Consider the following 15,254-nt stretch of genomic DNA (forward strand, 5'->3'; position numbering starts at 1 on the left):
ACCAAAGTTATTGATCTTGAAATCCAATCAGCTTTATAGCCCAATAAAATATTTTAATTGCTGCAAGATAAATCTAAATCGTTTGGTGTGTTTGAGAGTTATAAATATGAAGACTTCAGAAACTGATAAAAATTTTATCATTTTCTTTGAATAATTCATAGCTTCCTTATTCCATTGGTCAGAAAATAGTGTTAGTTGTACATCTCACAAGTTCTTTGAGTACCATAAGAATAATTTTAATCGAACAGTCAGTATTTGAGACAACGAAAATATTTCAGATCAGTTTTATTTTTTTCTTCAAAGTTGCTAATGTCAAAAAAATATAACAAAACTAATATTAGTGTGTTCGTAATGGACCACTTATAAAACCGCTCGCATATCCGTTTTTCATTTTCAATAAAAGTTTAATATCTTTTAAAATACTTATCCGATTATCATAAAATTTGGCAGAGAAATAAAATAAATTTTTTTAAACCTTAAGGAAATCCGATATCCGGTGGATGTGACGTTTCATCTCTCAATTTTAAAACAGTTTACAGTAAAGTAAAAACATTTTTTAAACTTTATTTTTTAATGTAGAATTTTACTGGTGATTCTATCAAATATATATACATATTCATATTATATATTAGCTTATAAAAGTATTGAATATAAAATTTTATATTTATTACAATTTTTGGTAATGAGTCAACTGAAAAAGTTTAAGATAAATAGAGCCAGTTTATGACATTAAATTTGATCAAGTAATTGGACATTAAAAAATAAAAAAAACTTTTTATTAGTCAAATTTGGGTAGTATAAATAAATTTATTCATTGCGGAAACTATTTGATATAGATGGTGAAAGAAATAGCACAGCAGAATATGTATATATATTTTATTCTTCTATTGAATAAGATGGGTATAGAGTATAGAGTTAGTGAAACTGCAGCTGGGTGGAATAACATCGTCTGGCCGGAACGAATTGCCGTTGCCGTTACCGTTGGGAATCAATGAAACGCGCGATTATTCAACTCGACGGAATTCGCTGTTCGGCAATTTGGCAGTGCAGTGTGTGCTATGAGATTGTGACCTTCTCTGTAGATTTTTGGCCGAGACCCAACCCCACTCACTCACTCTACTGTGATATCCTACACTCTTAAGCTTCCGAAGCAAAAGTGAGAGGTGTGCAATAGTTAGCTGTTAGATAGAGAATGCAATGCACGTCATTTTTACAGATTTTTTAATTTTCTTTTTCTTTTTTGAACAACTTGGCTTCAATTTCTTACTTTTAATTGGCTTCTTAATCACTTAGTGTCATTCTACTTTTAATGAAAGATATTCCATCAATACTGTGCTAACTAATAAGAGTACTTGTAATAATATAACTCAAGGAGTTTGAAATCAAATTAAGTCATTTAAGAAAATATATTACTTTGCAGTTTGAATACTTGGGTTTAACTACTTGACCTTTTCTACTGCTGTCACTTCTTCCTTCGTTAGAATAATTTATTGATTAATTTTTTTTTAATTTTATCGAAGTTTCAATTTCCTTATCTAGAGTATGGTAATTCGACAGAAGTACGGTTTTATTGTTGGCTGTAAAAAATTTAAAAAACTGTGGGAAAATCCAAAAGTGTACACTTCAATCGATAATTCCGTTTTTAATCATTACTTTTATTTTATTAATATTTTATAACTTCAATCTATTTTTTTCGATTAAATTTTTTTAAATATCCCGCCTTTTTGTCATAGATGTCGCTTTCCTTTCTAATCATAATGTGTTAGACTAGTGCTGCTGCCAGTCGTTAATGGAGAAAAATGAAAAGATAATAACAGTAAAAATAAAAATGGCAGCTAAATTTTTGGTGAATTATCGGTTTTGAGTTTTTTATTGATTACAAATAAAATGAACAGGATTTGAATAGTGAATTTTACTAGGGTTTTTGAGATAAAAAATATAAAGTTGATAAAAAAATAATTAGGCTCATTTAATATGTGTATCAAAATTTATCGTATTGACAAACTCTCATACGAGACAACTGACAGAACTGATTTTTTGAATGAAAAATACTTTATTTTAACTCATCGAAATAATGAGTCGTTAATTCAAGCTCGAAATTATTCCTTAATAAATTGTCTTTATACTGGTATAAAATTAGACCCATCTTGGTGCAGTTAAACCCGTGTAGAAATGATTTAGCGTGAGAAAAATAGTCTCACAGAATAAAGTCATCGTAAATTACCCTCAGCGTTTTCGCGCTTGAGGTGTGCAATTGATATTAAATTTTTTTTTAAGCCAATAAGTCAATGATTCAATGAAAACTTTAATATAAATTTACTGAAACTACTGAATATATATTAATTTGATAAAATATACACTCATAAATAGTCTCTTTGGGATTGAGATAAATTAAAAGCTGTAACAATATTAATATTTGAATTAATAGTATGTTTAATTTAAAATAATAATATACGAATATTAAATATATTAGTTATTGGTAGGTCATATTTATTATTTGTTTATTTTCAATTTGCAGTTGACTACTTACAAAGGATAATAATAATAATAATAATAGTAATAATAATAATAATAATAATAATAATATTATTATTTTTTGAAATGAAGGGATTACGGCTTTCCTGATCTTGTTAATTGACTTTTCAGATTATATTCATCGTATTAATAATTACATGTGAACTAATAATATTAGTACGCACTGTAATAACATACATTTATTGAATAAAATCAAAGTCCTGAATTTACTATTTTTAAACGGTTTCGCCCCGAATATACTTGCTGGGCTCATCAGTAAAGTTGATGCAAATACACTGTAAAAAATCACCGGGGTAAGTCCAAGCGGTGTAGGTGTTAAAATTATCGGTGTTAAATTTACCCCTGAAAGCGGTGTGAAAATAACGCCGCCACCGGTGTAAATATTCTGTACCGGTGTTAAAATAACGCCGCCGCCGGTGTAAATATTCTAGACCGGTGTTAATATAACACCGCCGCCGGTGTAGATATTCTTTACCGGTGTTAAAATATTTTATTTTGTGAATATTTTTACTTACTCGATCACTATACTTGTTAATAAATGATATTTTTTATTAATTTCATAAACAACTGACATTTTTTGTGTTTTATAATCTTTAAAGTTAATACTCCAAGCGGACGCAATTTACCCCGATTTTACACCGGCATTACTCCGCTTTTACACCGGTTACCTTTATTTAACACCGGTATTTTTAACACCGGTGTATTACTCCTCCTACAACGGTGTAATTTTATTTTTACACCGGGCGGAGTTAAAACGAGTCCATTTTTAACACCGCTCTTTTTACAGTGTAGGGGAGGGTGGGGCAGAGCGGCCCCCCTGAAATTTTGATCAAAAAAAAAATTTTTTTTTTTTTGCCTAATTACTATAAGTCCGATATGTTTGCGCATTTTTACCCCTACGCATGACATTTGGGGCAAAATGAACAAGCCCAAAATTTTGAAAAAGTGATTTTTTCATATTTTTATCGTCAAATTAAAAAAAAATGATTATAATTCCACATTTCTAGCCCTACGCATAACACCTGGGGCAAAATGGACCAGCCGAAACGTCCGAAAAAATTATTTTTTCATTTTTTTCGGCCGTTTCTCTATGTAAGAGGCAAATTTGGTCACTAAAAATTTATAAAAATTAAATTTTGTTTTTTAGTTGATAAATTTTTGAAATAAAGTAAAATTATAGAATTGATTTTTTTTTATTAAATAACAATTAGTAATTAAGGTAATCGAGAGTGAACGATTTTTTACGCTTTAAAAAATTTTTTTCGAGTAATATAAAACCAAAAATAGTTGTCAAGAGAAAGAAATACATTCTTAATGATGAAAACAATTTAAAAAAAAAAAAACGAAAAAAAAAAATTTTTTTATCACTTTTTGGAGGGGAGCCGCTCTGCCCCACAAAAAAATAAATTTTTTTTCAGAATTTTGGCAAAATGTCCATAAATTTGTTCGAAATAGGACAAAATTAAAGTGATCTTATGGTTGAAAGCCACAAAAAATAATAATTGGCTTAGGGGGGCCGCTCTGCCCCACCCTCCCCTATATTTTACTTTAGACCGTGTAAATGATGTTAAAAATGAAAAAATTCCATTTTTTCCTTTTTTTTTCATTTTTGTTTTTTCCATTTTTAACATCATTTACACGGTCTAAAGTAGAATATACTTGCATCAACTTTACTGATGAGCCCAGCAAGTATATTCGGGGCGAAACCGTTTAAAAATAGTAAATTCAGGACTTTGATTTTATTCAATAAATGTATGTTATTAAAGTGCGTACTAATATTATTAGTACACATGTAATTATTAAGACGATGAATATAATTTGAAAAGTCAATTAACAAGATCAGGAAAGCCGTAATCCCTTCATTTCAAAAACTAACCAACACTGATCGTTTCATAAATTCACAACCAAATTATTATTATTATTGTTATTTTCTAAATGACTTTGAAATATTACTGAATAATTAATTAGCAATTAGGGTACATTTAAGCTGAGGTAATGTAAGGTAAGGAAAGGCTTTCTAATGTAAACTCAAAGTGTAGTGTGAAAGACGATCAAGTATCTCATAAGCTTTTGGTCAATCTTAATGTACTTAATGTACGTAATGGATCCTGCGGAGTTGAGTCGAGTGGTGTGGAGTATAGTAGAGTAGATTCTAGTCAAGTAATATTATCAGTATACTTTATCATCTCTTCTTAAGTATATACATTTATATACTCTAAATATTAAGCATCAATTTACCTATCGGATTAAACAACAGCTAAATCTTGTATATTGGAGTAAATTGTTTAATCATTATTTTTAATAAAAAATTCAAAATCGAAAACTTAAATTAGTAATTAAAATTGTGAATAGAAAATTGGAGAGTAGAGTTAAGAAATACTCAACCAAGTTATAAGTTTTTGGATTAGGTCAAGTGGAAAATGGAATAGTTGGTTTATTATAATATTGTTGTTGTAAAATAATACAATACGACTGAATGTAATGACGGGAAGTTTCGAGAAATATAAGGTTGTGAATGTTGACTTGTTAAGAATGAGTGAAGTTTGTGGACAGCCGCAGTGTAGCACTTGGAAATAGCTAATTGAATTCCTAGTGCAATTGGTCGCTACGCGGTTTATGCGATCGAAGATATTGTCGAAGCAGCTTCGTTGTTTGGCCCAGTTTAACCATCAACTAGGGGAACAGAGAACTACGGTGCATTCTCGTTGGCTATCCCCTCGAGGCTCTTGAGAACATTCGAGCTATAGAATATTCTCTTGGATGGTTACAAATTACGACAGCGGACAGTGACAATGTTCCAAAGTTAGTAATTAGTAATGATAGATATATTACTATTAATTTGTAGTAAAAATTTTTCAATTATGAATATAACTATAATAATTATTATAATTATCATCATTAATATCATTTATTGATTTTTATTTATATAAATATAGTATCGGACACGGAAAGAAAATTATAGGAACTTTTTCTATACATTATGAGAATGGTTCCCTTACTATAGGGGTGGTCCCCGTAATAAATAGGAATAGTTCCCATAATATTATAGAAACAGTTCCTATATGGGCGTGAACGCCATACTGTATGGTATCGAAGATTTTGATAGGTTATAAAATTGTATGCGTAGATGATTCGACCATTGCGGGAATAGTAACATTGGCAATAGTTGTCGCGGACGCCGCAATGTCAGTTTGGCCGTCAGGCCCATACTGCATTGCCGTATCCTCATTGCTTCTGGCCGATAAACCTAGTCTAACGACATCTATATAGTTTTGGTGGTAATACGATAGTATATCTTGACTGACACGCCAGAATTATGGCAGGAAAAACTAGTAGCATTGTGCCCTCGGCATTGTAGAATGGGTCTCAGGACCATGCTGTTTCGCCGCGCTTGCTATGCATTCGTGTGAGCAATACAATAGCTCCAGTACTATACAGTATAGTAAATAACGCCATACTTCTGGGACTCGTTACAATACTGTTTTGGAATATTTCACATACTATTTTAGTATCTGTCTTGAGACCATACTAGCATGGTGTTGAACGCCATGCATTTCTTACCGTGGGGTATAGGAAAAAATTTCATAAAATTATGGGAACTCTTCCCATAATTTTCTTTCCCTGGATGTTATTAATACTAGAAATATAAACGAATCATAGGAAGGTAGTAAGCTTCGTATTAAATAGAGATCAAGGCTTTCAAATAACAAAAAAGTTTATTAAGTAAAAACGATGCGTCCAAACGTCCTCTCGCTTAAAAAGTTCACTCTCGTCTTCCTTTAATCAATTGGGTCTTGTAGTCCCGGGTACATCCCCAACTTCTTCTACTTACGCCATTTTACACGCGTACATACACGACACGTATCTTACTATTCATACATCTGGCAATCCTTATTATTATTCTAGCTTTCAAATCTATCGTTTGCAAACTTTATGACAGACCCGTCTAAATCTTAAGTGTATGCCCCGCTTTTACCTCCTTCACATTCATAGTTTGTGTCTTCTGTCGTTCAAACTCGCGATATCACATAAATTACACAAGAAATAAAAATATTCTCGTTTCGTTGCAACTAAGGAGTGTCTGTTTACAATTACGCAAGTACATGACACACAATCCTTTCTGTTTTGTCATGGTTAAATATTTTATACCGTGGAAAATTTTACACCGTCAATTAACACTCAGCTGACTTTGTAAATATACCTTAGAGACCATTTTCACCCAAAAAATTGTTTATTATTATTTTCTTTTTAAATAAGAATAAATAATGGAGCCACGGTAAAAAACTTTGGTATGGCTATTTTGCCCTCCGTAACTTAAATCGATAAATAAATTTTTTGCTATAATAGTTTTTAGTAAAAAATTCTTTACATCAGCTACGACATAACTAAATACTTAACCCGACGTATAATTTTATTTTTTTTTTGTGATAAACACGAGATTAGTTGAAACGATTATCGCATAGTATGCTAGCGTGAGCATTTCTTTACTATATGTTATTTATCAGGTTATAAGTATCGCTGAACTGCGGAATTAATAATTGTATAATAGCATCAATCTATGTGAAATCATGTTCTAAAAATATAATCATTATAATAAGACGAGGGGGAAGAAAAAAAAAATTAGTAAAATTATATCGTGTGTCTGTATAGTTTTTTTTTAATTATTTTTTTTTTCTAATTATAATTGCAGGTTGTACATAGTAATTAATCAAATAATGTCTCAGCTAGTTACTGTTCTACCTCGGTAACTTTATATTACTTTTTTTTTTTCGTACTATTTTATTTTATTTTATTTTACTCCTTTTTTTTACTTTCCAAGATTTATGTCGTGACTAATAGCCATTAGTAATTTTAGCTTTGTAAAACTCGATTGTTCCTTTCTATGGGTTAATTACCTCTTGATTAAGTATTCACTGGTGAAAATTTTAAAATAACAACAAAAAAAAAAATAAAGATTACAAAACATTATTTTCTACGTAATCAACAGTAAGGAGTTTGAAATAAAAAAAATTACTATGACTTCAAAAAATATTTTTTTAATGTCCAGAAAAAAAATTCAAAGGACCCATTTTTCAATGAGAATGCACTGACATTTTTTTATCGGTTAAAAATTTATAAATAAATATGCAACCGCCAAAAATAAATTTTTAATTTGCAGGTGTTTCAAGTACTCTATACTCTATACCATGAAGATATCTCGGTACTCATGTAAGTGATAAACTACCTTGTGCATTAAAATTTTCTCTCTGGGAGTAGAAAAATTATTACAGCAGATATCGTAACATTTTTTTCTAATTTACGCTTAAATATGAAAAAAATGTCATAGCGCATAAGCGCTGGAATATTTACCACTCGAAAGACCTTAGCATGTGTTTAAATTTTTAACCGATAGCTGGAAAAGATGTCTGGGTGCATTCACTAAAAATTTATTCATTTGAATTTTGCCTCTACCTTAAGACATTAAAAAATTGTTGTAAGTCGTATGAGTTATTTTCTTTTATCTTCTTACTGTTAAAAACATGTCGAAGCTATTTTTGTTCAAAAACACTGGGTTTGGAACGTCTTTTTGAATTATAAAGAAGCCATTTGGCAGTCGAAATGGAAGTAAATTTCTTAGTATTTAATTATTTATTCTGCTGCATGACAATTTACAAGACTATTATCTTTTACATATTAAAGTTTTTTTTACATACTGTTTGAACCAAAAAAAATGTGTGCCAAGTTTCATTCAAATCCATTCAGAATTGTTGGTGTTATCGCGACCACAAGGATCAATATTCATAAATAACCCTATAGTTTATTTTGAACATCATAATGAATGAACGATATATTTTTAGATAGAGATGAAGCTTATTTTATTAGCTATAAAATGCAATCAATGAAATTGAGCTACATTGCATCCACTGTAAAAAGAGCGGTGTTAAAAATGGACTTATTTTAACTCCGCCCGGTGTTAAAATAAAATTACACCGGTGTTAAAAATATCGGTGTGAAATCGGGGTAACCGGTGTAAAAGCGGAGTAAAATCGGTGTAAAGGCCGGGTAACCGGTGTAAAAGCGGAGTAAAATCGGTGTAAAGGCGGGGTAACCGGTGTAAAAACGGAGTAACATCAGTGTAAAAGCGGGATAACCGGTGTAAAAGCAGGGTAAACTGCGTCCCTTTGGATTATTAACGTTAAATATTATAAAACACAAAAAATGTCAGTTCTTTATGAAAATTAATAAAGAATATCATTTATTAACAAGTATAGTGATCGAGTAAGTAAAAATATTCACAAAGTAAAATATTTTAACACTAGTAAAGGGTATCTACACCGGCGGCGGCGTTATTTTAACACCGGTCTAGAATATTTACACCGGTGGCGGCGTTATTTTAACACCGGTCTAGAATATTTACACCGGTGGCGGCGTTATTTTAACACCGGTCTAGAATATTTACACCGGTGACGGCGTTATTTTCACACCGCTTTCAGGGGTAAATTTAACACCGATAATTTTAACACCTACACCGCTTGGACTTACCCCGGTGATTTTTTACAGTGTCATTCAAGAGATATTGAGAATGAAAGTTGTAAAAAATTTTCAGTCATTAATCTATTTGAAAAAATTGTCGAAATGGTCAGGGTAAATAACGAAAATTAAAAGCTAATTTCATAAGCTTTTAGATAAATTTAATAGAAATAAGTTATCAGTTTTTATCAAAAAGTTATTTAGAGAGAAGCTGACAATAAACGATTTTTTTTTTAGTTTGAAAAACTTTAAACATTCACAATTTTTGAACTCGTCGAACGATTTGAATCATTTACGAACTTGATCTAGAGTTTTATCCAAAAAAAAGTATGTTCCCGATGAAAAAAGATTTTATACAATTGTATAAAATTATATACAAAAAATGGCCCGATCCAATTGTATACAACTGTATAGAAATTGTATACAAGTCTATATAATTATATACAATTTTATACAAATTCTATACAATTCTATATAATTGCAATAATAGAATTGTATATAAATCGGGCCATTTTTTCTATCCAATTATATATAGCCTATATATAATTATATATAGTCTATATATAATTGTATAAAATCTTTTTTCATCGGGTTAGGTTTCATTCAAGTCTGTTTGGAATTGTTGACGCTATCGTGTCCACAAGCCAGGTTATATCCCATATATAAATATACATTTTTTAACTCATAGTATTTTTGGAACCTATTTGACGAATTATGTTAGGTTGTGACAAAATTCTACCATGAGGACAAATACACTAGCTTCATTTCTATAAGAAATCTACTAAAAAATATATCGATACTGTCATTCTAATACGTCGTATCCCACATTTGGAAAATTTTTCAGGAGACGATAAAAACGTTTCACGGTCGACAAAGAAAATTATTTGTAAAATGTTTACATCGGTATAACCTACAAATTTATTTTCATGTTTTTCATAAAATACAGGCATTTGTAGTGAATAAATAATTTTGAATTATATACTGTAAGAAGAGTAAAAAATTATGCATCATTACTTTCTTAGTGATGTCGTTAATTGCTTCCTTAAAATTAACTTAAAATTAAAAATGTTAAGCGTGACTAAACCTATGCGAATGTGGGATACAACATATTAGAATGGCGCGAAATTCTGCGTGTTCGATACGACATATTAGAATATTTATTTAAAAATACTCAATGAACAATTTGACCTCTAAAATTTTGACATAAGCTTCACATTGTTACAATGATTCCATTTTTCAAAAAAAGTGAAAAAGACAAATTTTGTGGGATACGACGTATTAGAATCGCAGTATCGATATGAACATGTAGAAATTTGGGTTCAAGATAAAAAAAATGTTGGAAAATCCAAAAGTGCACACCTCAATCGCTCAATTTATTTTTAATCATTACTTTTATTATTATATAATATTAATATATATTTTTTTATTATGAACTTTTATTCAACTTACAAATTATCAATTTGATTTTTTTATTTTTATTTCTTATTTTCAGTTTAATATTTTTTTACTAACATTTTTTTCTAAATATCCCGCCTTGTTTTGTCTTAAATGTCGCTTTTTTTTTCAAACATATTGATACGCTAGTGCTGCCACCAGTAGTTGATAGAGAGAAACAATGAAAAAAATAATAACAACAGTAAAAATAGCAGCTAAATTTTTCACGAAGAATCAGTTTTCACGTTTTTTATTAATTACACCAAAACAAAAAGGATTCAGATAGTAATTTTTGAAAGGGTTCTTGTGATCAGAAATACACAGATAATAAAAAAAAAAACTAAGTCGATAAGTCTTGTTTTTCGAAAGTTATCGTGTTTAGACGAGTCCGAACACCACAATTGACGCACTGAGGGCTTCGGACTAAATCATTTTTTTTAAATTAATCACATCATTAATCAAATATGGATTGCATTGAAAAATGTTCCTTAATAAATTTCCTTTAAAATGGTATATATCATTAACAACTTTGGTGTACTATAAAGAAAGTAGAGAGGATTTAAAGTCCGTGAAAGGGCCGAGAGTGAGAGAGTGACAGTAAAGCACACCTAACGCTTTCGCGATTGAGGTGTGCAATAACGCTTTCGCGATTGAGGTGTGCAATTTACCCGACTTATGTTAATGAAGAAAATTGCTTTTAGTCTTTAATAGTTTTGGAAGTGCTCAATTATGGACATACTAATATGGTAACCAGAAACTCATATTTTGTAAATGATATACGAAAATCAAAGTTATATATTTTTGGCAACAATATAGAATGTATATGAAATTGATATTAAAAAGTCTATTTATACTTTATTGTCCTGAGGATATGTTGGATATATATACATATATATTAGTAAATATTTGTTTACTCACAGCATCATTGTGATTCCAAAATATGTATGCCGGTGGCTCCGGGCTATTCAGTACGATACACGTGAGGTTGATGGTACTTCCATGATCAATGTAGAGATCCGGTCCACCTAAAATTTCAGTCGTTGGTTCTGTAACAATAAATTATAAACAAATGTGTATTTAATATTTGTTGTTTGTTGAAACAATATATTTCTCGTTATAATATGTATGCATTGAACAAATTTTGAATTTAAATCTAAACAATATCTCAATTAAGTCAATTTAACATTTGAAAGCCCCATTTTAGTTTGATTGAGATAAATATTAAATTACATATATTTTAATAAGAAAGAAAAAAATTTTAATCTCTTCTGAAACAATATATTAATCGGAAGATTTAAAATTGATATACTTTCATAAAAAAAATTTATGTAGGGGAAGGGGGGGCAAAACGGGATACTTAACGAAAAATTTAGTTTTTAGGGACATAAATATTGTAAATTGGCTTCATTTTGATTCTATTTGAAATAAATATAACGAATTTTAGACTGCCATCAGAAAAAAAATTTTTATTTTCTGCGGGCAAAATGGGATACTCCAAAAAAAAGTAAATTTTTTTTTTTTTTTTTCAAGTGAATAAAATTGATGTAATAATGTCTTTCTAAATTGATGTAAGTAATAAAATTCACTCTCAACATATTTTTAAAGAAGTTTTTCCTTGTTATTTCTTTTCAAAATTTGAAATTGGCGCCAAAATTATGCTTTTCGCAAAAATTATAAAAACGTTTTTTTTTTTAGCTTTTAATAGTGTAAAATGATACTAGATGTCATTTTTGACCATTTTCGAAAGTTTTTCGAGAAAAAAAAATTTTGACGAAATTTTGAGGGTACCCCATTTTACCGGCCTATCCCGTTTTGCCCCCCCCCCTTCCCCTATATATATATATGCATAAGAATATGAAAAAATATATGTTATTATTAATATTGAAAGATCAATCTCGAGAGGTCAGAAAGAAGTATCAATATATATTGATAAATCTATATTAAATTTTTCAAGTAAGCTAGTAGAGCAACGTCGATTGTTAATAAGTATATAGAAAAGTAATAAAGAATTTTTTTTTACTAGAATTTTTTATTCCAATATTATATGATCTACATGAAATTTTTTTATTTATGAAAAATATATTCATTTTAATATAGAAAATAAAATATCACGGAAACAAAATAATTAATTTATAAATTTATGTGAAAAATAAAATAAATTTCAAGACTTTTTAATTAAAATTTATAAATAAAATAGTGAAACGGAATTAAATTTCACAGAAGAATAATAAAATTAATTAAAGTTATGTTTGCTATAAAAGTTAATCACAGTTGAAGATAAAATGAAATATTCAATATAGTGATTGAGATATATCAACATTTACTTCTTGCACATAAAGCTTTAATAATTTATACTATTTGGTTTTCTACATATATGTTGTATGGCTTTTGATGGTGTTCTACACTTTGTAGAGAGTGGTTCAGTCGCGGATGCGCAATTTGCTGTGACCTCAACCACATCTTACTTACCAACACTTTGCCATCTGCTCGACACACGTATTGGTATCATATTTTATACAAGACTTTAATTCACATAAAATATATATTATAAAAATATAAATTATATATACACTTTTTTTTCGCTTTATACTCGCATATATTATACGTTGATTTATTCAAATAAAAGCTGCCATCCGGTATCTCGGGAAATAGAAACTTTCTTGAATTGAAAAAAAAAAAATATATTTTAAGATAAAATTTAAAATGAAAATGAAAGCTCACATCTTAGGATTTGATATAGGGTTCATGCCAAGTTTTAATATTTAAAGATGAAAATCTTCTAAAACTAGCAAAAGTTATCGTATAATGAAATAAAGATTTATTCAACAAAATTTGACACGGCCTTTTTACACGGAAGTTAATTAGAAAGAGAGCTCGAATAACTATCGACGTTCCGAACTCCTTGAGCTCGAAAACAGCGGGAAGTTTCGGAGCTGACCCGCAGGGTCAGGCGGTTTTCAAAATTTTTTTTTCAATTGTGTGTCATCTGAATTATTTTATTAACTGAAAAATAGCAAATCTGAGGTATTGTTTGAAAAAAAAAGTTATCTTTCAATATGATAAAAACATTAATCAAATTTTTTCGTATGTCATACATTATTTTATCAGAATTATTAAAATATCCGAAACAGGTACTAGAATACAAAATTGAAATTTTTAGGTTCCAACAAAAATTAAAGTAAATAATAATAATAATAATGAATTGATATAAAAATTAAGTAGGTCATGAAAAATATGAGGGTTTTATAATAAATTTGAAAATATAAGTGAGAAATAAAAAATAAAAGTTTTTCTGAAACTGTACGTCTCTTAAATGTAAGTCACGATGCTCTCGATGGTTTAAAAAGTATACACAACGTCATAAAAAAATAAATAAATAAGCAGAGAGAAAAAATAAAATAAAAAGTTAGTGTGTCTTGAACGGAAACTTGGCTGAGACAGCGAAGCGGCTTTTCAACAACCTTTCATTTTCTCAACTCATCTTTTCGTCTCTTTTCCATCTTTTTTTACTTCGTTCCCTTTTTTTTTCCACTAAACTCGTCTTCACTTCTGTCGACATAGTCCAAGAACAAATAGACGAATGAAAAGCTGTTCGTTTGTATTCCACACGAGTTTCCAATCGATATGTGCAAACGAGTGTACCAACAGCGATTTAGACTATTGAACTACTAGACTATAACATTGTGGGAAAACTTGACGACTTACGTAAAAGTTTTTTTTATGACTTTGTGACTAAAAAAACTCTATTACAGTAAATTGATACAATCAAGAAAGTAATATTTATGGTCCATAAATAAATTAGTATCTTATAGTTTTTTTTTTTTTTTTTTAATTAGAGCTGAGTAAAAATACTAGGCAAATATATATCAAGAGTATGTGGATTTAATAGGTTGGATTAATAAGGCTTTTCATTGGAATACTTCCCAGTGCCATGAAAAAAAAATTAGTCTGTCAGTTGACCCTGCGGGCCAGCCCCAAAACTTCCCGCTGTTTTCGAGCTCGTTGAGCTCGAAAACACTATTGTAAATACATTTTCGAGCTCTTCGAGCTCGCAAATACTTTTGTATGCCATTATTTTGTAAAAAACCATTTTTTAGCATTTCTTTCTCCCACGATATCTCGCGAACGAATTAACCGATTTTGATGGTTGAGGCGGCAATCGACGCGTTTTGTCAAGTTCTAAAGCTGATCAAATTTTGGATTCGATTTATCGAGTCGTTTTTGAGATATTTCAGGAAAAATAAAAAAAATTTTTTTTTTTAATTCTTTCGACAACGGTTTCTCTTGAACGAATGAACCGATTTTGATGGTTGAGGTGGCATTCGACGCGGCTTATAAAGCTCTAGAGCTCAGTCCATTTTGGAATTAATCCATCGAGCACATTAAAAGTTATCCAAAAAAAACATTTTTGAAAAAACTTTATTTTTGGAATATCTCTGAACGAGCCCTACCGATCAAGCTCAATTTTCTCTCGGCTTCAAGATATTGACAATCCGCGTCGAATGACACCTTAAAGTTCAAAATCGGTTCATCCGTTCAAAAGATACAGGTATTTACATACGTACGTACGTACATACATACATACATACATACACTCGGACATCATCTTGAAATTAGTCAGAATAGCTTCCTAGGACCTCAAAACGTCGACATCTGATGGAAATTCGATTTTCGTAAATCGGACCGAAACCAATAACTTCCCGAATTTTTGAAAATTTACAATTTTCTTAGCGGGAAGTTAAAAATTGCTTATCTCGAAAAAAAATATTTTAATA

General features: G+C 29.8%; 1 protein-coding gene across 5 annotated transcripts in view; it reads right to left on the reverse strand.

Annotated features, from left to right (window-relative positions):
* LOC130668778 (kin of IRRE-like protein 3) overlaps positions 1–15,254 on the reverse strand; it is a 289,972-nt gene that overhangs the window by 13,118 nt on the left and 261,600 nt on the right. For all 5 annotated transcript variants that reach the window (XM_057473904.1, XM_057473192.1, XM_057472436.1 and 2 more), the window contains one exon: positions 11,398–11,525. In XM_057473904.1, the coding sequence (XP_057329887.1) occupies positions 11,398–11,525 (128 nt within the window). The remainder of the gene's footprint in view (positions 1–11,397; positions 11,526–15,254) is intronic.

The sequence above is a fragment of the Microplitis mediator genome, chromosome 1 (genome assembly GCF_029852145.1).
Source record: "Microplitis mediator isolate UGA2020A chromosome 1, iyMicMedi2.1, whole genome shotgun sequence".
NCBI lineage: Eukaryota > Metazoa > Arthropoda > Insecta > Hymenoptera > Braconidae > Microplitis > Microplitis mediator.